Below are 24,790 nucleotides of genomic sequence, written 5' to 3'. Positions count from 1 at the left end.
GCTTAAAATTATTGGTCATTAGGGAAATACAATGGAAGACAAAATTAGATTCTTTATTCCATGGCAGGTGAAAGTAAAGAGACCATTATTATCAGTGTGTTAAGAATGTAATAGAACTAGGATCCTCAGATACTTGGGTGAGATAATAAAATGTCACAAAAACTTTGGGCAATAATTCAGTTTTCTATAAAATTGAATATACACTTTATCAGAGGCAGCGATTCTCCACAGTAGTGACCCAAGGATAATGGAAATATATGATGTTTCTGTACAGTGACTTGTATTGTTCATGGGAACTTTACTCTTAAGCTCTAATTGATAATAAACAAGGGCCAGTATGCAGCTTTTTAATAATACAATCCCCTACTATAATCATACAATGGAATACTGCTTTGCAATAAAAATGAAATGAGCATCTGATTATCATGCTGTGTGAAAGAACACTGGAACAACTGATAACTCACTTAAATCCTGGAGAGACAAATCTCATCGACAACCAGATCAATAGTTACTAGAGCTGGAGATGTTAATTCAGTTATCTAGAGGGATAATCCTTAAATGCCATTAGAATTGCAAGAGATGTCTTTAGGACAATAAAACAAACATAAACAAACATAAAACAAAAAGCGCCCCTCCCAATCAAAATAAAATATTCACTCAACATGCACTTTCGGTATCTCTACCAGTGGAGGGAGAAGGAAGGAAAATGAGAAATAGATAAGAGCAGTTTTACACAGCAATGTGGTTCTGAGGAAGTCCTGGCACAAATATCCTTACGGAGGAATCATGTATTAGGCAGAAGTACCCAGATCCCAGCTTCCTTGCTGTTCTTCATTTTCTGGGGCCACTCTGGTTCAGAAACAGCCCAACACAAATCATTCAAAAGTGAGAAATTGTTATAATCTGTTTAGTGTAAGTTGGAAAGGGTTATCTTTTGAAGTTGGGAAGCTCTTTGTATTTTTTCAAATGAAAGCAATTTAGATTATTCATGGTTAAAGGTAGCTGAATCAAAATTGCTGGTTGGAGAACTTTTTTTTTTAACCTGTAGGAACAAATTCCATTATACATTGAAATAAGAAAATCAGCGTAGGTGTATTTACAAGACGATTGTAATTAGTATGATTTTGGTCCACAATATCATCAACTTTTAGGGCAATTGGATTAGAGCATCTCACCAGTCTGTATGGTCTTGACCCAGAAGGAAAACAAGCTTAAGGGGTTTTATTCTGGATTTGCTTTGCGGAAGGGGAAGCACATCCTTCATTTCTCATCCTTTATTAAATGTCAACCATGCAAAGCTATTAATTTATACTTCTGAGGCAGAAAAAAGCACCAAAGGAAATCAGCAACTTGCAATCTTTATATCAGAGCACAATATTTGAGAGCAGTGTACCAATGACTTTTGTTTTGACTGAGGACAATTCCTCTTCAGAAAATTGAAGATTAACTCAATGGCTATCCTACTTAATCTTTGACCTTTACTTTGCAAGAGACTTTTCCATACGATATGCTGAGCTGTCTCAATTATTCAGCTATGCCTCTTGACAGAGGAGAGAGAGAAGATACAAATATTACCTAGCACATCAATCTTTTATAGCAGTCTTGTACCAAAGCATTTCATAAAACAAAGCTCAAACAGTATGTACAAAAATGGAACAAAAATTGTTTATGTTGCTACAAACTTAAAAAATCCATCCATGGGCTTTTTGTAATACCTCTCTTTCATGAAATGTTTGAAGACACACTCATATATATGTGCAGTCAGTTTGTTCTCTATGATGTCAGGAAACATGCTATAAAACATTGAATCAAAGGAATTATTCAACAATGATCATTGTTTTGAACTGGCTTGCATTGTTCCAGTTAGTAGATTGTGTATGTGAATGCGTGTACACATATATTCAGAGGAGACATTGTCTCAAAATTAGGATCCTGTTATTCAAATAGGCTACTGCTGAAATTGTCTTTCCATCATTGTTCGTTCCATTGGCCTCTGTCTCGGCTTGTTACTCTTTTCATTCTTCTCCCCCCATTACTTTTGTCATGCAGATACATGCTTGTTTGGAGAAACACATATAAAGAAGTTACCATCAATGTACAATCAATGCCAGAAATGTACAGATACATATACATGATTATATCTACATTATACATATATGTATATATATACAATTACATGTATATGTATGGACGTGTATGTTGGACAGGGAAACGAGAGAGGTAAACATACAATGATTATATCTTCTAGATAATGGGGATATCAAGAACCATATTACTGTTTTCACAGTTTTTATATCATTTTAATATATTTAGATTCTTTTTAAAAACTAAAAGCTATTAAATGAATTAATGAAGGGAATATATACTGAGATTCTGTATATTAGACGTCATAGGATAAGTTTCTATATAAATATTCACACAAATATCTTTTTCATTCTCCTAAGCCCACGGCTTATATTTTGACTAGATGGGTGAGTTTCTTCCATAGGATAACTAAGGAACCCTGCTACCTTGCGCTGTACTGCTGCACCATCAGCTAGGAGGCAGGCCCTCCCAACCCTAATTTGAGCAATTATACAGTGTGTCCGTTCTTAGGCCATTAGATACTGCCCATGATCAACTCAAGGTCAACTGGCAAATGTAGAACAAAGCCACAATCCATGACAAAGGGAGAACATTACGTATGGCCTGCTATAAACTCTGCCACGGTTGTTACTAGGCCTTCTAGTGTCAACTAGAAGGGGATTCCCTTCTCTTCAGCCAATGAGCTCTGAACACATTTTATTTAATCAGCACTGAACCAAGTAATGAGCATAAAAATATTGTAAAAAAAAAAAATAGCTACTATGAGTTCCCAAAGAATGTTATGTAGTATAGAATCATGTCTCCATAGGGTTAGTGCACTGAAGTCAAAGCATACATTCCTGAATCTGGCTTAGCAATCCATTTCTGTGGGAGACTTAATCATTATGTTTGAATGTTAGTGTGCAGTGGAGATGTAGAAGGTGTTTGGGGTTGAGCACTTTCTTTTTATGGTTAAAAACAGTTGTCAACTTTTTAGTCTGGCTTTTCTATATTTAAGCATACTTGTACTTGCTAACATTCAGGCATAAGGACTGTGATTTTACAACCATGACAAGAATAGAACATGTTAGCAATGCAAATGTTATACTTTGCACAACCAACTAATCATGTTGTCAGCTTTGCATGGACTTGAGTATGAAGATTGATCTGGCCAAAAGTGAAGTTGTGGCCAAAAGTGAGGAGAGGTCCATTTGTGTCACAGATTTCCTTAGCACTCTGTTTGCAACAGACCATTTGGTTTTTATTAATGAATGTGTTTTTGACATGAGGTTTTTTGTTTGTTTGTTTGTTTGTTTTTGCTAGCTCATCATTATTGTAACTAATCTATATTCTATCTTCACTGAAATATTTTTAGATCCTGCTCTACTGGGAATTTTTTCAAGTAATTAATGTACAGCTTGTGTACCAGCTTGACCCTGGCTTCTTGGAAATAATTGACTTGTAGCACCAGGAGCCAGAAAAGCATTTGATGTCTCGATGAATATTAGTTTACAATTTTATTTCTTGTATCTAAGTTCTTTCTACTCCCATTTGTCCTTGCTTTCTTAAAAGAAGCCACAAGCATCATTTTGGTAAGTAAAGTTCATTTATGAAAAAGCTTTGGCTTCTCTCTAGTGCTTCAATAGCTTTTATTTTGCACTGCATTTAATTCACTGATTTAGTGATATTTTAGGATGTTGTGAATGTGCAGTTTCCAGTTTCTATAAAAGCATCACACAACTTTCTGACTTCTAATGGGGGATTAATCTGAACAAGATAAAATTCTTGAGAAGATACTTAACTTGAAATGTATTATGTAAGAGGTGATATGTGACTGTGTAACACATCCTGTTTGGCTATAGTATAATCTATTTACACTGTCTCCCTTTTTATTTAAAAGAATAATAAAACTAATGCGTTCATTCACAATTACACACACCTATTTGTATATGCAAGAAATTGCAGGGCAAACCATGAGTCCTACTGGGAAAGCATGGTCTAAAGAGTGTCCCGATGGTTTTATTTCAGGAGAGTCAGCATGGAGTTGAGTCTCAAATCTGCTGCTAACTGTTGCAATACCTATGAGATCATGTGACTTTGCTGGATAAATTTCACTTATCAGTAATATGAAATATTTTGGGGATAGGTAGGTGCTGAGGTGTACCAGTTATGTTACTGCTTGGGATGCCTGCAACCCTTATTGGAGCACTGATTCTGGCCATAGCTACTCCACTTCCAGTTGAGGTTCCTACATATGCATACTGAGAGGCAGTAAAAGGTCCAATGCCGGTGCCCTGGCACCCATGTGAAAGACCTTGGTGGAGTATCAGGCTTCTGGTTTTAGTATGACACAGCTCTGGCTGTTTGGGACATTTGGAAAGTGAACCAGAGGGTGGAATATCTTTATTTTTGCCTTTGTCTCTGTGGTTCTTCCTTTCAAGTAGATGAACATAACAAATAGATACGACGAACAGAACGACAGTAAACTTTCTTTGGGATTCAGGAAAGGAGCTTTCTATGGTCCTTATTTAGTTCCAACTTTGGTTCCGCATGCTCTCTTGCGATGACCATCAGAGTTGTGCTGGAGCCCCCAAAATTAGATCAGATAGACAGACAGAGACCAATAAGGAAAGCTTTGGACAGACAGGAAAAAGTCAGCTTGGACTCCCATATACCTTACTAGGTAGGACACAAAGATCAGTTACTCCTCACCAAGGCATTGAAAATTTCTCTGCACACCCCTCCTAAAATTGTTCTGCTCCTCAATCATTAACACATGGCTTGTTAGAGTTATAAGCCTGTTTGGACTATCCTAAAACTTGTAAAGTTCAGCAAAAATCACACTTGAATACTATAAGCTGCTAAATATAAAAATGAAGATAGACAAAAGACAGCTAAATAGTACCCTACAACCAGTTTAAGTTTTATAGCAACCAGTTGTGTATATACTAAGTTGAGATGTCAATGAAGTAGTTACAGGATGTGGTTAAGAACTTGCATTTTCTAACATATTGGTCACTCAATACCATGTCAATTAACCTCACGATGTTGTTAGTTTCCATATTTCTTCCTCTTGTTGTAGATGTGTAGTGGCTTTTTATAGGAAGGGATGATATTCTGCCAGCTCTACTTTCAGACCAAGGATGGCCTCTCAATGAAACTGTTGAGTTTTTCTGGACAATAAGATACTGGACTCTCTGCATGGTCTATGCCCGCAATGAAGGAATCATGGGTGGTTATGAACTGTACTACTGTACTATATGTGGGAATTCCATATGGGGGGAGTGCTTGGGGGAATCCCAGAGCCAATGAAACTGTGTCATAAAATGAAGTAATAAAATAAAATTTAAAAATCAAATATCTGTATATAATTTTTCAGGGTCAGTGGAGCAAATTTGTCCTATTGAAATAATTTAGGAATGATAGTCAATAGCATATAATTTAAGAGCTCTGTTACCTTTTTTTGTATCATTCAAAATATTATGTATAATAGGGAGTTATTGAAATATAGTATGTATACACATATGTGTGCATACATCCTTGAGTACCATAACACTTATTATGGTATGAAACTGGAAATCTGAAATACAACTTTACAAATGGTAAATGTTGCATGTTTTATTACTAATGGTAAGTTTTGACAAATATTCAACTCATTCAATGAGATTCAGTTTCAGGTTATATAGGTTTTCTAATATCTCTTAAGTAAAAAAAAATTTTTGATAAATGTTTCAGTCCACTGTCTTTCAATTAAACATATTACATATATTTTTCCAGTAATATCAGACAGAGTTTTAAAATACAGGACAAAAACCAAGATGGTGGAGTAGGGTAAGGAGACATTTAAACAGATGGAGAATCATTAACCACCTGAAGCAAAGAGAGGGCACATTCCAGGAAATGGGACAATCAGACTAATGGAAGAAGGGCACTGGAGAGCAGCAGAGACATTGGTATTGTATTGCACTGCCCAAATACCCTAATGGCATTCAGCTAGCAGGAATCTGAGGTTCACCGATGACTAGAGCTCTACCAGCAGCCAGGTGGGAAGGGGAGCATATCGGGTGCTCAGCAAATAAACTCAAGCAAAGAACTGCCCATCCTGCTGATTTGTATGATTCAACCAGGAGCAGAGAGAGCAGCAAATCCAAAACAGATGGTGCAGGAACAAGGTGGATTTCCTGTCCAGACTCCAACCAGAGCCACATCAGGTGCCATTTTGTGTAGAAAGGCAAAGTCTATGGGATAGGAGCTGGGAGAGAGCTCATTTCTGGCTCGGTGCATTGCACTCACATGGCATCCTACCAGATCCACCCAAAATAGGTCTGGGTGGCCCTTAGACCTAATGGTCAGCAGATTAAGAGCTCTACAAGCAGCACATCAGGCGTCATTTTGTACAGTGTGGCAAAGGCTGTGGGATTGCACGGACAACACTGAGCTGTGCTTGTGGTGACCTGGAAGTGAACTTACTTCCAACTCAGTGCATTGCACTGGTCCCACAGGGCAAATAACACCAACGTTGGCATCCTACAGATCAAAATAGGTCTGGAGGGCTCTCAGACCTAATGGTCAGCAGGTTTTGGCAAAATCAAACAAGCTAGGTATTTAGGACACATGGTGTCTCCCTAATCCTGAGAACTGCAGGTGGGAGGAAGTACAGACAATAGTGCAGCCTTAGCATGGAGTCACAGGAGGTGGAGAGTGGTGAGTCTGGAGCTGGAGCTATGGAGACCATGTAGAAGTCTAACACAAGAGCAGAGACCTGAAGCTCGATGGAGGGAGTGGCACAAGTGATTGCAAACAAAGAACTGGATTCCCAACACAATAAATAAAATCAAACTGTAGACCTGTGGGTAACACAGCTTAGAAATCCTTCCCTTAGGAAAAGACTTTGCTAACCGAAAGTACAATGACCAAGAGCAAAAGAAGAGACAGAAGCACAATGAACACACTACAATGTTAACCCTACAGTAGCTTATTTATTCAAAAACTATAGTATTTTGACACTACATCTCCTAACCTGTATTGTATGATTTGTAGGATCAATCTTTTTTTTGTGTGTTGTTGTTCTACAACATTCTTACATTTTACAGCCAGAGTAATTAACTAGCTTGTCCATTGTATTGAAACTGCAAGTGGTAGGAAAGCAGTAATAAAACAACGATTGTTTTCCCTAGTGCTGGAATTTCATTATTATAAAGTCTCATATTCTGAGATTGTTGGACACTTTTTCTTCTGATGATGTCCATGTCATTAATTTGTTTCATATTTTTAGTAGTGGGACTACAGCCTCCTCTTTCCCTGTTTGCAGCCCATCCTTGAAGATTTTGTTTTATTTATTTTAAATTTGTGATTATCCCCTCTCCTTGATCTGCAAGATACATGACTGTGATTGCATGCAACATAGATGTTTTCTTCCACTCCAAGGCAAGATTTATCTGTTCCCTGATAGAAATATTATGTCATGTCAAATACAAATTTTCTTCAAAAGGAGAATTTCAAGTGCTCTTTTCCTTTCTTAATGTGACAATCTGAGCTTTTTGTTTTCATATACTCCATATTGGAATCCATGTACTCAAAGAGTGAAACATGTCTCAGAGCATATTCTAAAAATCTGGTTGACTAATGCCAAGTGACAAAATGACCCCCAGCTGCAAGCATCCATCTATTGATTCAGTTCATAATTAACTCCTATTGGTTTGGCCTCAAATTGAGTTTCTGACAATCTGCCATGGTATGATGTGTTTTCTGTCATAATATATTTACTTGCATCTTTCTAACCTTGACCTTTAACTCCTAATATTTTGTGTTTGTGGATTGTATGCTGTTATTGCTGTACCATAAATCATTATTGGACACTTTGACTGTTTCTTTACCTAACATTGACTCAAAGATGACATGATAAAATCTAAATTGCATATTTTATTATAATGTTGTTTAGTGTTACGTATGGAAGGCTTAAACAATTTTAAATACAGGCATTGGGAAAGGATATATAAGAGTACTTCAAAAAGTTCACAGAAACATGGAATTGAAATATAGTATTCACTCTCAGTGAACTTTTTTGAATTAACCTTGTATGTCTCATACTGTTGCATCGGATTTTATCCCACTGCCTTGAACAGAGCAGTTCCACATGAGATAATACAAAAGCAAAGTAACTTTATTGCTAGCGCGCTAGGGTTCAAGTCTCATCCCACGTAGTGGAGTCTCGACAAGGACCTGACCATACATTTTGCATAGTTCATGTAGGGTTTGGGGTGCAATTCTAGGAATGGCCATTGACTCTACAAACAGGCATTGGCAAGATGGTAACTGGTCAGTTTCTATTACCCATGACTTCTCTGGTGGTCGGTCTCTCTTATCTGTGCCCACCCCCAGTGGTCAGCCTCTTTGCCATGACCACCTGGTGAAGTAGGGACCTTTCAAGTCTCCTCTGATTGGTCGGCTCTGTCTAGGGTATGTGGCAGCCCACTTCAGGGAAGTGAGTATCTCAATTCTAGGAAGTAAAACTTAGGCCTAGCCTGTCTAGGACCTACCCAAGGCCTGTCACGGCTTTACCTTGGTTCCCCTTGCAGCAAGTGAAGCTCTCATTGCAGAAGCCAAAGTTAGCTTTATTTTCTTTATTGCTAGACATTCATTTAGTATTGAACTAGTATTTCTTAATCCTACTCCCTAATACTATTTCTTATTACTATCATTGTAGTACTATTTACTTACTGCTTAGCACACTGTTCTCTTGATTCATCTATCACTCAGCACACTTTAGTACTTCTTAGCTCTTACTTTAGTTCCAGTCTCACAATATGAATACTATAAATAATTTTATTGCCCCTCCCATCCTACAGGCATGGGTTGTATTTTTTAAAAAGTAATTTGCTTAGAAATGTGTATATTTATGAACCCACATTTTAAAGACTTTTTATTTAGTTATAAAGGCAGATTAAATTTACAGAGAAAGCAGAGACAGAGAGAATGATCTTCAATCTGCTGGTTCAATCCACAAATGGCCACAATGCCTGAAGTTGAGCCAATCTGAAGTCAGGAGCCAGGAGTTTTTTCTGCGTCTCTCACATAGGTGCAGGTTTTGGACCATCCTCTGCTGATTTTCCAGGCCATAAGCAGGGAGATGGATGGGAAATGGAGCAGCCGTGAATCAGCACCCAAATGGGATTTAGACTCTTGTGTACTGAGGATTTAGCCACTGAGTCATTGTGGCAGGCTCAAGACCCACACCCCCCCCTTTTTTTTTTGAGAATTTTCAATTTTTTTATTTTAAAAATTAAAAATTTAAAGATAACATTGAGATTCTAAGAAAATGGCAAGTTTGGTGATTTGACTTTTGGGTGCTATAGACTGCCAGAAGGCTTGCATGCTGCTTGTCGTAGGATGTGCTCTAAGAGGTCCTTGGTCTATTGCTACTTTTGCATGGAGTAACTGGGGTTAAAGAATTGTCTTAGCACTCTTGATAGCTTTTGGACTTTCAAGATTTAGGGGGAAATATTATATTTACTCCTTTTAAAGAGATGGTTAAAAGTTTTATTTGTTACAGTTATGGAAGTTAAAAACAATGCAATGATTAAATTCTATTTATATATCACACATATGAATAAAAAATGGTCTTGAAATAGCACAGCCATAACTAGACTCAGGTTTGGCACCTGATAAATACAACATGCCTCTTTTATCATCCAAAATGTATATTTATATTAACTCCAAACTTGGTGTGGAAGCACTACTTATTTGGCTTGATATCCAATGATCCATTCACTTGAGTAAAGGAACAGTAATAGGTGATACTATGAGGCTGTCTAGCTCAGGTAAGAGTGTGTGTGAGCCACTCCAATACTTTTGTAATGATTGTGAGGAATTGTGTGTTTTCTCAAGTAACCTCTGTTAAAAAATAATATTTGAAAACATACTGCAGACCCAATGTATCTGTGTTTTCTGTTCCTTGTTGGAATGTATCAAATAACTTGAACATGGAACTCCCATTAATATCTTCAAAATATGAATATTTTGTTTATAACTTTAACTGTAGCCTGATTTTTCAAAGTTATAGGAGCCGTAAGTATCCTTTGATTGGTAGATTATTAACAACTGTTAATGTCACTGTTAATTTAACTGTTAGATGTCCATACTTGAAGGAGACTTGGAGTTAAATAGAATGACCTACATCTAGGGAAATAAAACCCTCAGGTATAAGGAATTGCCATAGCAAATCATATTTTCTTGTGTGTGCAGAAACAAGCAGTTGCATAGGGATACTTCTAATAAAAAAAGAGAAATCTTCCACTCTGAGTTCTCTGTTGCTACAGATAACCAGCAGCTGGAGAGCTTTGCAATGGTATAAAACACACTTAAAAAATATTCCTGTGTTGTTCAGCTGAAGTAAGACATTTTCAATTGGTAATAGAATTTAAAAATTAAAACTATTTCAGCATGTAGGTCATTAACCTTGAATGTGTTTGCTGTGTTAAACTTATTAACCATCTGTTCTCAAAAAGGTTTTTTTTTTCCCCCTAGATCACACCAATTCTCACATTATTGTGCAGATTTCACTAATTTTAAAGGCAACGGAACAGTAAAAGTAATACCCTCCCCGTATTTATTTTTGAAGAACACTTAATGAAATCGTAGTCCAAGGAACAGAGCAGGGAATCAGATAGCATTTACTGTATTTGTGTTTTGTACTAGTTGTAGGTGATTTCTGCTTATGTGCATAAAAAACATATTAAAAAAAAACCAAACTCACTGTTTCAACGTATTTATTTTGGGAATTGTGCTTATGAAATTAATGCTACAAATGTTTCCATATTATGTCTTGGTTAGACATAAAGTGTGAAGGAGTTTTTAAAGATATCTGGTCAACATACAATCTGAAGAAAAGGAAGGTTGGGTATTATTAGGTAAAATCCTCTTCTGTTGTCTTACAGAGTCACCTAAGTGTGAATATAAAACTAAGGTCCCTTGTTGAAGATTAAACGTGAGCTACAGTCAGGATTCCGCTCAGCTTTGGGCAATGATTTCTTTCCTGTGATTGCTACTGGATGGTACTGAAACCCCATCCTCTCTGGTGGCACAGCTTGCAGCACAATGTCTGAGGCAGACACAGGGATGCTGTCCCCCAGTGTGAAGGAGTGATATCTCCTGTCAAGTGATGGGTCCAGGAAGGCTTTGTCTTTGTGAGCTGAGTTCAGTCTAGGATGCTGTGGTGGATATTCGATCAGTAGGTAGCAGTGCTAGGACACTTACAGCCTGTCAGAATGCCTGGGTGAGAGCCAGGGCTCTGCTTCCGGTTGCTGCTTCCTGTTACTTTGGTGGTGATAGCACAAGGACTTGTCTGCCACCAGTGGGGAGGCCTGGATTGTGTTCCTGGTTCCTGACTAGACTGGCTGTTGGGAACGTTTGAGGAGTGAATCAATACATGGGAGATATTTGTATCTTTAGGTAGAATGAACATAATTAAACAATTGTAAAAGCCAGGAAGCAATTTCTAGTTACATTTTTAATCATGTACTTATATTTTAAGTTGCGCAGCACATATTGTTTGTATAAAGCTTATTACAAATTACAGCCATTTAGTTAATTAATCAACTGATTTGTTGTTAATTTTTATGTTTTATGCAAGGGCATATGTGAGGCTCATATGGAGGATCTCTATGTAAGGAAGTATAATCAATTCAGCCTTCACTTATTGTACTTCTATTTAATTGCCCTCAAGTCTTTACAATCTCCCTTGGTAATGGGAGATTAATTTATTAATCAATGATTGCTTGAAGCCATTTAATGACATAATTAATAAGTTAGTAAAGCTAAAATATATTAATTGCAATCAATACATTAAGAAGTACATGCTATGTGAGTATTACAGAAAATCATTTTTTATGCACTGTTACCTAGCAGTCATGTTTAGAGGCTGTTTTCCGTAAGTTAATAATTCTATCATTCGGGGCTCATGTGTAATAATTTTTAAGATAGTACTTTCCTCATTGCATGAAACATATTTAGAAATATTTTGAAAAATAAATTGCATATTGTTGGTCAATGGGATTTTACACAGCTGGGTATTTTAAAGCCTCTATTGTAATTAGAATGTGAAATACTTGATATCGATTCTGAGGCACTGGTGGCCAACAATTATATGACATTGACATGATAGCTGAGAACTCTTCAGAATACTGATCACCTTTACCCTTTTTTACGTTTATGTCTCAGTTTGGTCTGTACATCTCAAAGCAAGGCAGCAAAAAGACCAGCATCCAGGCTGTGTGGCCCAAGTCAGAATCCTTAGGAATGTATGAGGTTTACAATAAAGCTTTGCCAATAAGAGGCAGACCACATGAATGGAGTTCTAAAGAGGTCTTCCTCAGGAGGCCTGTGAAATCAGACACACAGATGCACACACACACTCAAGTATGCACACACACACACACACACACACACACACACACACACACACACCAGGAGGTATCTGTGTAAGGCAGGGAGCGACATTTAAGGTAATACACAATGGAAGCTTTCTAGATGCCATATCAGAGTGGATTTCAATTTTCCCCTGCATATGTACCCAGTCTAAGCAAGTGCAGAAACTTGGCATTTATGTATTTGTTTAACTTGAAATAGTTACAGAGAAAGACAACATGAAACAGAGACAGAGACCTTTCATCAACTGCTTTACTTCCCAAATGACTACAATGTCCAGAGCTGGGGTTGTCTGAAGCTAGAAGCCAGGAGCTTCATCTGGGTCAAATGTACAGGTGCAGGGTCTCAAGGCTTTGGGCCATCCTCTGCTGCTTTCCCTGGCCTCAAGCAGGAAATTTGATCAGGAATGGAAAAGATCAAACTTGAATGGGCTCCCATATGTGATGCCAGCACCACAGAGAATTAGATTGTAATCAAATCATGCATGTGCCAAAAAACGGTTTCTATGCAGGATTTTCTCATCCTTTTGCTGCTTTCTTTTCCCTTAGAACAACTTTGCTACACTGGAGGACTTTTGCAAAGTGTTCTTAAACAACACTTTCCTTCACTGGAGGACTTTTGGTAGACATTGCAGGAAATCTTTCCACAGACTCTTCGTTTACTCTCTCTTGCTTTGCTGCATGGCTCTGTGCACAGTTCTGCCATTGCATTACCCAAATTGTGACCCTAGCTTGCTGGTATGTCTTATTATATTACAAGCTCATGGAGAGCCGTAGTTGTTGAATATATCTTCATATCCTATACACTATGCTCAGAGTAAAACAAGGGATACTCAGAGGTAAAGTTAGGAAGTTGGTCATACCATGATGTGAATGGCACTCTTTTTATATGATTTATTTATTTACTGGAAGACAGGTTACAGGGAAGGATAAAGAGTCAGTTTTCCATCCTCTGGTTTGCCCTGCAATTCTCCACAACAGCTGGGGCTAGATCACACTGAAGCCAGGAGCTTTGCATTTCCTCTGGGTCCCCCACATGGGTACACGGACACAAGCACTTACCATTCTCTGCTCCTTTCCTAGGCATGTGGCAGAGATCTGGAACTGCCAGAACTTGAACTGGCACCCAAATTGGATGCCAACATTGAAGGCAGTGGCTTTACTTGCTGGGCCACAGCACTGGTCCCTGTGAATGGCTATATGCTGCTTTGCACCTTATGGTCAGTGAACAGTGTGGACCTGTTTATGAAGTTTCAAGTGAGTAGGAAAACCAAATGAGGATTTTACAATGAAAACATCCATGACATGTACAGAATTCAGATTCAGAGATAGAAATTCTAATAAAAAATAAGTACAAGTAAGAGATTTTTCAAAAAGTAAGAATTTGTGTGAGAGGAGCTTGCAAGAGGTGTGGAAAAATGACTAAGTGTGGATCTGTTTTAAATAAATGGAAATTCGAGTATTTGAATTGATGAGATTATGCTTTTGAACTAAGCACAATACTTGTGATTTTCATTTTAACTGTGGTCTAGAAAATGGAAAAATAGAGAAATCTTACTTCACAATCTCTTACATGTATTAAATCTGACAAATAAATCCAGCTGAATTACCTCCAAAGTCTGTTACAATCCCAGACCACTAAAATCAAGTGAATCCTACCTAATCCCGGAATCCTGTATGAAAAATTCATTCTTTTTCTAATCATGTGTTTATGTATTGGTAAAATGGTATTTATGTTTTGATAAAACTGCCTATCTTTGTAAGTATTCAAAAAGCAAATTGTTTCTTTAACCTAAAAAAATGTACAATTAGATAAAAATATTTTTCTCACAAAAACATAGAAATGTTGCAGTAAACATATTTGGAATGATCTGATTAAATGTTTTCTAAAATAACTAATTAACTTGAAAAGTAATATTATTACAGAAACAGTATAAGGTAGACATTTGGTACTTGTTAAGACATCAACTGGGGATATGGATTCCAGCTTCCTGCTGAAGAGCACCGAGTGTTGGCACCAGTAGTTGCATCTGTGTCACCAACCTGGGAGAGCTCTGTTTAGTACCTGCATCCTGGTCTCAGTCTGTCCAGTCCTGCCTGTCACTCATTTGGTGAATTAAAAAGTAGATGGAAGATTGTGTGTGTGTGAGTGTGTGTGTGTGTGTGTGTGTGTGTGTGTGAGTGAGTGAGTGTGTGTGTGTGTGAGTGTGTGTGTGTGAGTGTGTGTGTGAGTGTGTGTGTGTGAGTGTGTGTGTGTGAGTGTGTGTGTGTGTGAGTGTGTGTCGTTCCCTTCTTCTTGCTCCCTCTCTCCTGTTTCTCCAATAAAATAAACACATAGTTTTAGAAATACTTAAATTTCATCTACTAGATGGCTCAATTTATGTCATTTCCTATTTTATACTGATATTTTCTCAAAGCTTTGATAAAGACTTGACTCTATTCATCTTTAAACACCGTTAAACATCATACTGGAAACTGTGTATTTCTCAGTGAACTGTGCTAACTAAAGGTTATTTCTAGTATAAGAATATCATGGATGCCATCCTAGAGTAATGAGTTTTGTTATGTTTTACCTGTAACAGTACAAACATACGTTTTTTTGAAGCCTATGAAGGAGACTGTTAGAAGACTCTGAATTGAGTATTGTCCGTGTCATAAACCTTTCCTGATGGATTAGAGGATTTTGTCTGGAGAGACTATGAATAAGTAACCTCAAGCTTGACTTCTCCAGTGAGAGGGTCAAGACATGTGCTCTGTTGGGTCTTACCTAAACTGTCAGGTTTTCCTGGAGGGTAATGTTATACTTTATTCATGTCTTAGGTATGATTACATTAGCATTCCACCTTGCACTCAAAACGCATTTAAGCATATAGATCTTTTTAAAAATTTCTGCAATTTTCCATTTTGTGTTTGCAGACTGATTTCAAACTACAGAAAGTGGAACTATGAAGGAAGGGGTAGAGGTGGGTGGATTATTATGTTAGAAAAATTTGTAGTCAAATAAAATTTTTTCAATTGGAGAAAACAACTATCTCAATCCTTTGCTGGCAATGTACTATGTAGATTTTTGTGTGTGACATATGCATCTAAAACTCTGTTTTATTTCTTAGAATGTCTTTTCCTTTCTGAATGATACTCACATTATTATTGACTTCATTATTTAATTTTTGCAACTTCAAATAGTCCTCTCTGACAAATTTTAAAAAGTGCTGTTGAGCATAAAATCCACACAGCACATGTACAGTATAATAAACAATAAAATTTCAGCAAATGTAAAAAAAAAATACTCAATTTACACCAATGTAAATGTGGTCCTGGCCTTGGAGTTGGAGAAAGGGAAGGTATTTATGTTTCAGAATCCAACTTTTCTAATTGAAAGCAGAAAAGAATTCCTATGTAAATTATTGTTGAAATAGCAGCAAGCTCTCTACTACAGAGGTTATTTTAATAAAAGTTCTCCACATCAATCTAAAGTTGACCTTTTATGTGAAAGATGAAAGTACAATAACTGAAAAATATCATCTGCAATTTTGAAATATCTTGAAAATATTTTTGAGTGAAACCATTGTATCTTAAATAAGACATAATTGTTCATTGTTTTGATGTAGGTAGATGAAAGTAATGCCTTCTTTCTCTCTTGGTAGTTTCAGTGCCTCATTTTATTACTAGTTCTGAAACGTCTGTCATGGTAAGTGGAGACATTGATGGTAGATAGATCTGACGTGGGATTGGTAGGCAATGGAAAGATTGTTGTAGACACAGGTAGCTTAGGGATTGGGGAGTAACTTTGTTCCAAAAAATTAGCAGAACCCACTTTCTGTGTGTCACCTTAGAATATAAGCATTTAGTATTGTATTTTTAAAAGTTTAGTATTATCTCTGACCCTGTTATATTTAAATAATTAACATTTTAGCAGTCTTTATAACTAAATTCCAGGGTGAAATGGAAGACATATTTAAGAAATTATTTTAAATGCATATTTTGTTATTTTAAGAATAAAATATTAGTGTGATAAGTAAGATACTGTTTCTTCCTCTTACACATCCCTCAGAAGATGTGCAGATCCCAATTCCTGGACTCCAAGAATGTGTTGTGTTGTGTTGTGTTGTGTTGTGTTGTGTTGTGTTGTGTTGTGATGTGTTGTGTTGTGTTGTGAGAGAAGGAATTAAGGATACAGCTAGAAATAAAGCTGCTAATCAGCTGATTGGGATGAGCAGATTACCCAGGAGTATAAAGATGAGGTCAATGCAATCATAAGGGCCCTTGCCTTTTACAAAAGGTGGCAGGCAGGCGTGTCAGTGTTTAAGTGATGTAACTTAAGAAGATGTGACCAGCCAGTGTTGACCTTCAGGACAGAATGGAACATATCCAAGGACTGTGGGCCACATCAGACAAGAGAATGGGCCCCCGTAGAGCTTCTCTCGAGAAGCACAGAGCTGCCAACACTCCCTGGAAATTAGTTCAGTGAGAAAAATGCTCCCAGTGAGAAATTTGACTCCCCAAACTGTAATTTTTATTGTTTAAGACACTCCGTTTTTCATGATTTCTAATAACAGTAATAAAAAACTAATGCAATGACCTTTTATCTCCTGAAGGAAATTTAAGTGAGTATACTACAAAACAATATAAGGAAGATAACAAGAACTTTGTTGTGACATGAATATCCTTTATTATTTCATGAAAGAGTTGTAATCATCATGTTTATGGATTTAAAATTATGTTACAAAGCCAAAATAATCTAAGCAGCATGTCATGAAATAGCTACATCGACCAGATGAACAAAAGCAAGAGCTCAGAGATTTATGGAAAGGCAAATATGTGAACAGGTCAGCTAATTTGTCGAAAAGGGCACCAAGAAAACTCAGGGCAGAAAAGCTTTTCTCTTCATGATGCTGTGCAAACTGGATGCACATGTGCAAAAGAAGAAAATAGAATTTTCTTGTATAATGCACATATATCAATTCAAAGTTCCCCAAACACTTATATGTAATAGCTAAAATCACAGAATCCTGAAGAAAACATTAGAGAATATTTCTTGAACTTGGCCTTATGGAGGCTTTTTAAAATATCACACCAAAAGTTCAGGCTACACAACAAACATATATGGGGCTGTACCACACTAAATAACTTCAACACAGCAAAGGAAACAGTCAACAAATAATGATTAGGAATAAAATACTCAAGCTGTATATTTGACATAAAAATATTTAAAGATCACATAAAACTCAATAGCAAGAAACAATCCAATTTTAAAATAAAGAATTATATTGTATTGAAAGAAATTATTAGTGGTATTAAGTGCAGAAAAACAAAAGAATCTTTTGTCTATCTTGAACTTTTCACAGATTCAATTTTATTATTTGTAAATAATAAAAGATTCAGCCTAAGAAAGGTCATATGATTTGATTTTAAGTTAATAACCCTAAATGTATATATAGGGATAGGTATTTGGTGCAAGAATTAGGATATTGCTGGAATGTCTGCATCTTTTATTAGAGAGCCTGAGTTTAATCCTGGGTCTGCTCTTTATTGCAGTTTTCTGTTACTTTTGGAGGCGGCAAGTGATGCCTCAAGAACTTAGGACTTCATGGTCCAGATGCGAGACCCGGACTGAGTTCTGGAATCTTGGCTCTGCCCATCATAACAGACTTTTCAGGAGTAACATATTTCATATTTATTCTCTGCTGCCCACCAAATCTAGTTTAAAAACAAAACTACCAGCAGCAAAACCAACAAATCTGGAATTTAAGATGAAAGTAACTCATTAAAAGAATGGGAAACATCACATTTTCTGTGCTCTTTTATAAATGCACAAACAAAAATTGCATGAGTGTAGTCTTAATCGGGGGCCCTTAGGAGTATCACTTTCTTGCACATGTTGATAGAAATGTGTAATAGCCTCTTAGTAGATCATGCAAAATTGGGCTCTGAAATGTGGTTTAAAGAATGCCTGTTGCTGAGGGAAGAAGTAACTAGTCCCAAATATATTTTTGGAGCCAAACACCAACTTATTTGTGTTTAGCATCCCAGGATCAGTTTATTCTTCAAAAGGATCCTAGATCCAATGCTAAAAATCTACTGATTCTGGAAACAGAATTATCTATACCAGTGAAAGAGAGCCAGATGAAACTTCGTGATTTTATATGACCCTCCTTGGTCTCAGAATAAGCGTTCTTTGCTTTATTGGTCAGCAATCGGAAAAAAGTTCTGTCTTTCATCACTTAGTAAGACACGGTCTATATTTTTTATGTTGTTTGTATATAGGATTCTTTTTTGAACACTTGAGCCTCTCTGAAAGTAGTACAATCCTTGTAGTTTTTAAATAGATGTGGGAAAAAAGAACTGAAAATATCTTTTCCTTATACTGTCCTACTTTGGTGTCTGCATTTTAAACATGTTCTTTAACACTCAATTTAGTGATAGTCACTGTTACCAAGGCAGCTCTGTAACTCCACCCAGTAGAAATTTGTCTTGAAGAGGATTTTCTGTGTATGTAAACACATACTATCTATATGAACAGTAGATGTGGAGAAAATCGACATCATCTAAACTTTGATTTTATCAATTTAAAAGATAGCACACATTTACAGCTGGGTGTTTTCTCAAATTATTAAGTAGTCACTTCTTTACATAAATATCAAATACATTTTCAAAAGACTGGGAGACTTTTTAAACTTATTTACGTACCTTATTTTTATACCCTTTTTATAGTTTAATCTTTCAACCCAGTATCTTTCTATTCAGATCTTTCAGAAATTATTAAATGCTAACAAAGGCAGGGAATTTTGTGATTGGTATAGTTGCTTTTCTATGTAAGAAACTAAATCCATCACTGCATTGAAGTTAGAGGGACTTTCATTGTCTTCAAAATCATGATTTGTGAGATCAGAAAGTAATCATCTACTACAGACTAGGAGCTTTACACTGAAGCATAGAACAAGGGAGAATTCTTCAAGCTACGTATGTGTGATTTGCATTCATGGGATCCCCTATCCACCATACCAGATAACCACTGTGTGATGCAAGAATATATAAATGTATGTTTTTCTTCTTAACAGACTTTGAAAGATCCTGGTGTTAGGGATAGCATTATAGCTTTCCCTGAATATCCACTGTTGGTCCCATAGAAGATGCTTGCAGGAAGGTTAAATGAGAATATGTTAAAGGGATAGAATGGGCATGGTTGGGGTGCCAACATTAAAGGTAGCTGAGGTATTGCACACCCCACGCTCCTATATGGGTGCTAGTACATCCTGGTGCCCCACTTCCCATCCAGTTCCCTGCTTGTGGCCTGGGAAAGCAGTCAAGGATGACCCAAAGCCTTGGGACCCTGGACCCTTATGGGAGACCTGGAAGAGGCTCTGGGCTCTTGGCTTCAGATTAGCTTAGCTCTGGCCGTTGTGGCCATGTGGGGAGTAAATCAGCAGATGGAAGATCTTCTTCTGTCTCTCCTCCTCTCTGTATATCTGACTTTGTAATAAAAATAAATATATATTTTTAAAGGAGGCTGAGGTAAAAGCTTTAAAGATGAATTTTTATGACAGCCAGTATTACTTCTTCCACTCTTGTTTGATTACCTACAGATTTCAGCCACTAAATATTGTCTGATACTATTCCCATTTGTTGGTGAATCTAACACCAAATATTGAGATACTCAATTTTAATATTTTTGGAAGAGATTGGGAAAGAAGGAAGGGAAAGTGATATATTACATAATATTAGCATATGTACGCATACTAATATGTATATATACGTATTACTATGTGTAAAAAACATTTGTATATTTTTAAAAAAATGCTTCAATGTCAGAAACCAAAAAACATGGAAAATTGAGTACCTTTTAATCTAAGAAAAGATTATTTTGTACTTTTGAGCTTATGATGACTTGGAAGCAAATATTATTAATACTGATATATACTGCACAAGTGAGATGTGCTGGGCGTTGGATTATGGCTTTTAAATGCACTGTGACAGGAATCTGGAGAAGTTACACAACTTGCTCTGGATCAACGCTAAGGTTCACCAGTTCATGAAGTCCATGCTTTTCAGTCTTGTTGGTCTCCCTCAGTACTTCCCAAATTTGTTAGATCCAAGTCATGAATTTAATCTCACCAAACCGTCAGGCCTTATTTTTATATGATAATTTCACCTCAGTTTAGTAAGCCTGATATGTTTTTATTTTTATCTTCACATTATGCTAGAAGACTTCAAAGAGTTGGAGGAAAATGGAATAGAAAAATAAATTCATTATATCTTCTAATGGGAGAACCTAGCAATATCCTGGGTCCTGGGCACAAAGGATTCCTACCCCCAAGTTGAAATAAGGAGTTTTGATGAGGGTGGAAGGCAGCAACTTCGATAGGTACCAGATATTTCCTCTTACAGGCAGAGATCTTCCACCTGCCCCCGGAATCCCTCTGAGGCCTCGCTAATTACAAATAATCTTCCCTTGTCAGAAGTTTCAGTTTCTATGATGTATGTATAGATTGAGTCTAAGAAAAATATGTGTGGTGGATTTTCAATATACAGGTCTGTACTTCCTGAAACAGCATACCTCAAAGTTAGAACTAACTTAGATACAGCTTAACAAGTTCATTTTTACTGCACTTGCATGAAAATTCTCAAAACTGACCCTTCTGTGTTATTCATTATCCATCAGCTATCCACAAAATACTTCCTGTATGCCCATCTTTCTCCCAGTTCCTAAACACATCTACTTTTCTTCTTCATGCTCCTCCCATTCAATCTTAAGCCCATGAAATAAAAAAGACATTTTCTGTGTTTTATCTTCAGAGTTACATCTATTTAATGCAAATAATTTGAAACAAAATACACATATCATCATACTAATAATAGTACTGTTAAAAGTTTTGAGTGTACCCTTTGATAAATTGTTCTGCAGACCCAATTAAGGAAGCTTCTACATCTTGTGTAAAAGTAGAATTAAAAGGTAGTGTGAGGAAAGCTTTTGAGATGTCACCTGGGGCATCCACACCCTATATCTCACTTCTCACGTCTTGGACCTGATTTCATTCTCTATTCAAGCTGCCTGCTGGTGTTGACCTTGAGAGGCAACAGGTGATGATGAAAGTGCCTGGGTTCCTGTGACCCACATGGTGCACTTACATGGATTTCCTGACCTCTGGATTCAGCCTTGCCCAGCTCTGGCCTTCAGGGACATGTGGGGGAGTCAAACATGGGATGGGCTCTCTCTCTACCTTGTCTTAGTCTCTCCCTTGTTATCTGTCATTCTCCCTCTACCTCTACTTCTCTCCCTCCTTTTGCCCTTCTTTTCAAATAAATAAAACAATACACATTTTATATGAACTATTTGAAGTCCCCTTAGATGCTTGCACATGTGTTTTTGGTACTTTTATAGTAATGCATCATTTTGCACCCAGTACTGTTTTGAATGTGTTTCTCTCATTTTGTTTGTTACCTAGTCCCTTGGTATGGCTTTGATCCAGCAGAGGGAAGTTCTATGAGACTCAGGGTACTCCTAGGCTAATCTTTCTGCCATGAAGCATGACAGGTCATGAGATTTCATTAGTATCTATAAGAAAAACTTGTGTTAAAATTAGGCTTTCTTTTGAAAGAGTGGCAATAAACTGTTATGACACTTATTTTATTTTTTGCAACTAGGGCACTGTCTTGTAAATCACAAGATTTTAATTATGTAGTATTGGCATCAGTGTATTTGTAGTTATAGAACCCCTTAGGTTATCAAAGTATAACCCAATTATTCCACAATCGAATTTCTAAGCAATCGTAGGCTGCTGCATAGGGTACTCAGGCAAAAGGGTATTTAAATTTGGAGATTTAAGGAAATAATGAAGCCCTACTTCTGAGCAGTAAATAGCATTATTTGAAATAAATGTTTCAGTGACTATGATGTCATGTAAGCCCAGACAAACATAACAGCCTACATGCCCGGTCCACACTGTCATTTACCCTCTCCTGTCACAGCAGAGCCTGTGGCCTCAGGTGTCACACCTCTTTCTCCTTTTCCATACTTCAGATGTGTTGGATGTGGATGACAGGGAGACCAAAGTGCTGCCGCTCAGAGAAGCAGCAGCTACTGGAAGTAATTGGTATAGGAGGAGATTGTACCCCTAGTGTCACTACAGTAATATTTCTAGTATGTCTGAGATGTAGCAGGGAGTGGATCTTTCTCATCCCTCCATCTGATTAATCAGAGGGACTTAGAAACACCACTTTCCAAATATTGTCTGATTCCTTTCAGATTACTTACATTAACATATCTAAACACTTGTTCTTATCTGTTCTGATTTCCTGTTCTCTACAAAAATGAATGCGCATGCTTAGCTATAACTCTTTCATAGTTTCCCAACCAGTGTGAAACGCATTCTTAACTTCTTGCCCATACAGTCAGGTACCCTGGGACCTTCCTTCATTTTATGCAGCAGACTTATTTTCCAGCTGATCTCCATGCAGGTGACAACCTAGTGTCATGGATGTATGATAGATAAGTTTAAAGCTAAAGAACCTGAAAGTCAAGCCCATAGAATTAAAGGCTTATAGTAATAGTGCATGAAGTCTTCTGATAGAGTGGCTGAAAGCTCTAACCTTAATGTCAAGGCAAACTATTGGCCAGCTGTGAGACCTTGGGCAAGATGTCATAATATATATCCCTCAATCTCTTCATAGGTGAGCTAAGAATAAAAATTTTTCGCTTCTTCTTGAGATTTTAAAAAGTATTTAGGGCCCAGTTTGGAAGCCTGGTGACTGAAGTCCTTGTCTTGCATGCGCCAGGTTCCATATGGGCGCCAGTTCATGTCCCTGTTGTTCCACTTCCCATCCAGATCCCTGCTTTTGGCCTGGAAGAGCAGTAGAGGATGAGCAAAAGCCCTGGGGCCCTGTAATCAATCGGGAGACTGAAAGGAAGCTCTTGGCTCCTGGTTTCAGATTGGGTCAGCTCTGGCCATTGTGACCACTTAGAAAATGAATCAGTGGATGGAAGTTATTTTTCTCTGTCTTTCTCTCTCTCTCTGTAAATCTGATGTTCCAATAAAAATAAGTCAATCTCTTTTTAGAAAAAAGTAAGTATTTAATAGAGTATTCCCCCATTAACTATTTGGTGATGGTTATTATTATAAAGGGAAGATGATTGTTTTATTTCCATGCTTAACATATTCTGTAATAGATATGACTTTATAAATTTAAAAAATGACCTAGGAAGAGCCGAGCATGGATGATTGAAGGTAGTGGTAAAAGAATGAAGAATGCCAGCAGGTATATATAATTCTGCACTAGAAGGAAGAGAGAAGGTTTTGTGGGAACTGATAAAGAAGATTAAAGAAAACTGATCATGGATATGGCCTTTTTAAAACGTTTTCCATTTTTTATTATATTTTTGGCAATCTTTACATAGTTAATTAGGGCAAAAATGTTCAAGGGCCACAAGAAAGTGGTTAAGACTATTATTTCCACATTGTTTCCTTCATGTATCTGAGGTAAAGTGGTTTTAAGGGAGAAACCCAACCCATTTTCCCACCCACCCCAGGACCCTGATGTGGGGCATGTCCTGAGGGTCTTGCTCAAGTGGTTTTGATAGTTCAACAGTTGAATTGCTGCCAATCTCGCCACTCCAAGCACGATGAGGTCGTTGAAGAATCCACTGATTGATGTAGTCCATCTTAGAGTCTCCGTTTGCCCTGTTTTTCACTGCCAACATATGGCTGAGATGGTTGATTGACTTGTTTTGTCCTCTGTTTTTTCTTGGTTAGGGTTCTGAGTCCGGCAGTTCAATTAGGGAGATCCCAAAAGAAACTTTGTCTGAGGTGTTCCCAGACAAAGTTTCTTGTATGTACTAGCAAGTACAGGGCCCGTCACAGCCCATCGCCCTGATCAGGTGGTGGTTGTAATTGCTGGGTTGGTTCTGTTTTCAGCTCTGTCTTCCACCTTAACCAGTGGGTGCCACAGTTCAGCCTGGTTCTGGCCAGCACATACTCGGCCCACACATAAACCAGTGGGAGCTGCAGCCTGGTTGGAGTGACTCACAATAACCCCCACCAGGCCCATCCCCTACCCTGGTTTGCCAGTATGTGCAGCAGACTAGTCCAGTCTGTCCCACACCCCATTCAGCTCTCATACATGTCAATGGGCATTGAAGTCTAGTTCCATCTAACCAGCTCCACTATCCAGTCCACGCGGATGTTGTTGGGTGCCTTTCTGTCTAGCTACCCCAGCTCCTATCCTGGTTTTCCTGCCCTCTAGTGGCAGTGGTAACCCAGGAGGGAGGAGCCCACTATTTCCCTTCTAGACCACTCCCACTTCCGGAT

At 37.5% G+C, this 24,790-nt stretch overlaps 1 protein-coding gene across 6 annotated transcripts in view; it reads left to right on the top strand.

Annotated features, from left to right (window-relative positions):
- SNCA (synuclein alpha) overlaps positions 1 to 24,790 on the top strand; it is a 91,025-nt gene that overhangs the window by 33,881 nt on the left and 32,354 nt on the right. Inside the window, exon 5 of one of the 6 annotated variants that reach the window (XM_040967516.1) lies at positions 15,405 to 15,452. The exons of the other annotated variants lie outside the window; for them this stretch is intronic. Coding sequence (XP_040823450.1) covers positions 15,405 to 15,437 — 33 coding nt within the window. The 3' untranslated portion in view covers positions 15,438 to 15,452. Of the gene's footprint in view, positions 1 to 15,404; positions 15,453 to 24,790 lie in introns of those variants that run through there. 6 annotated transcript variants of the gene reach the window in all.

Source organism: Ochotona curzoniae, unplaced genomic scaffold (assembly GCF_017591425.1).
Source record: "Ochotona curzoniae isolate NIBS_2020 unplaced genomic scaffold, NIBS_Ocur_1.0 scaffold_4506, whole genome shotgun sequence".
In the NCBI taxonomy this organism is placed as follows: domain Eukaryota; kingdom Metazoa; phylum Chordata; class Mammalia; order Lagomorpha; family Ochotonidae; genus Ochotona; species Ochotona curzoniae.
This window is presented reverse-complemented; position numbering and strand designations above follow the sequence as displayed.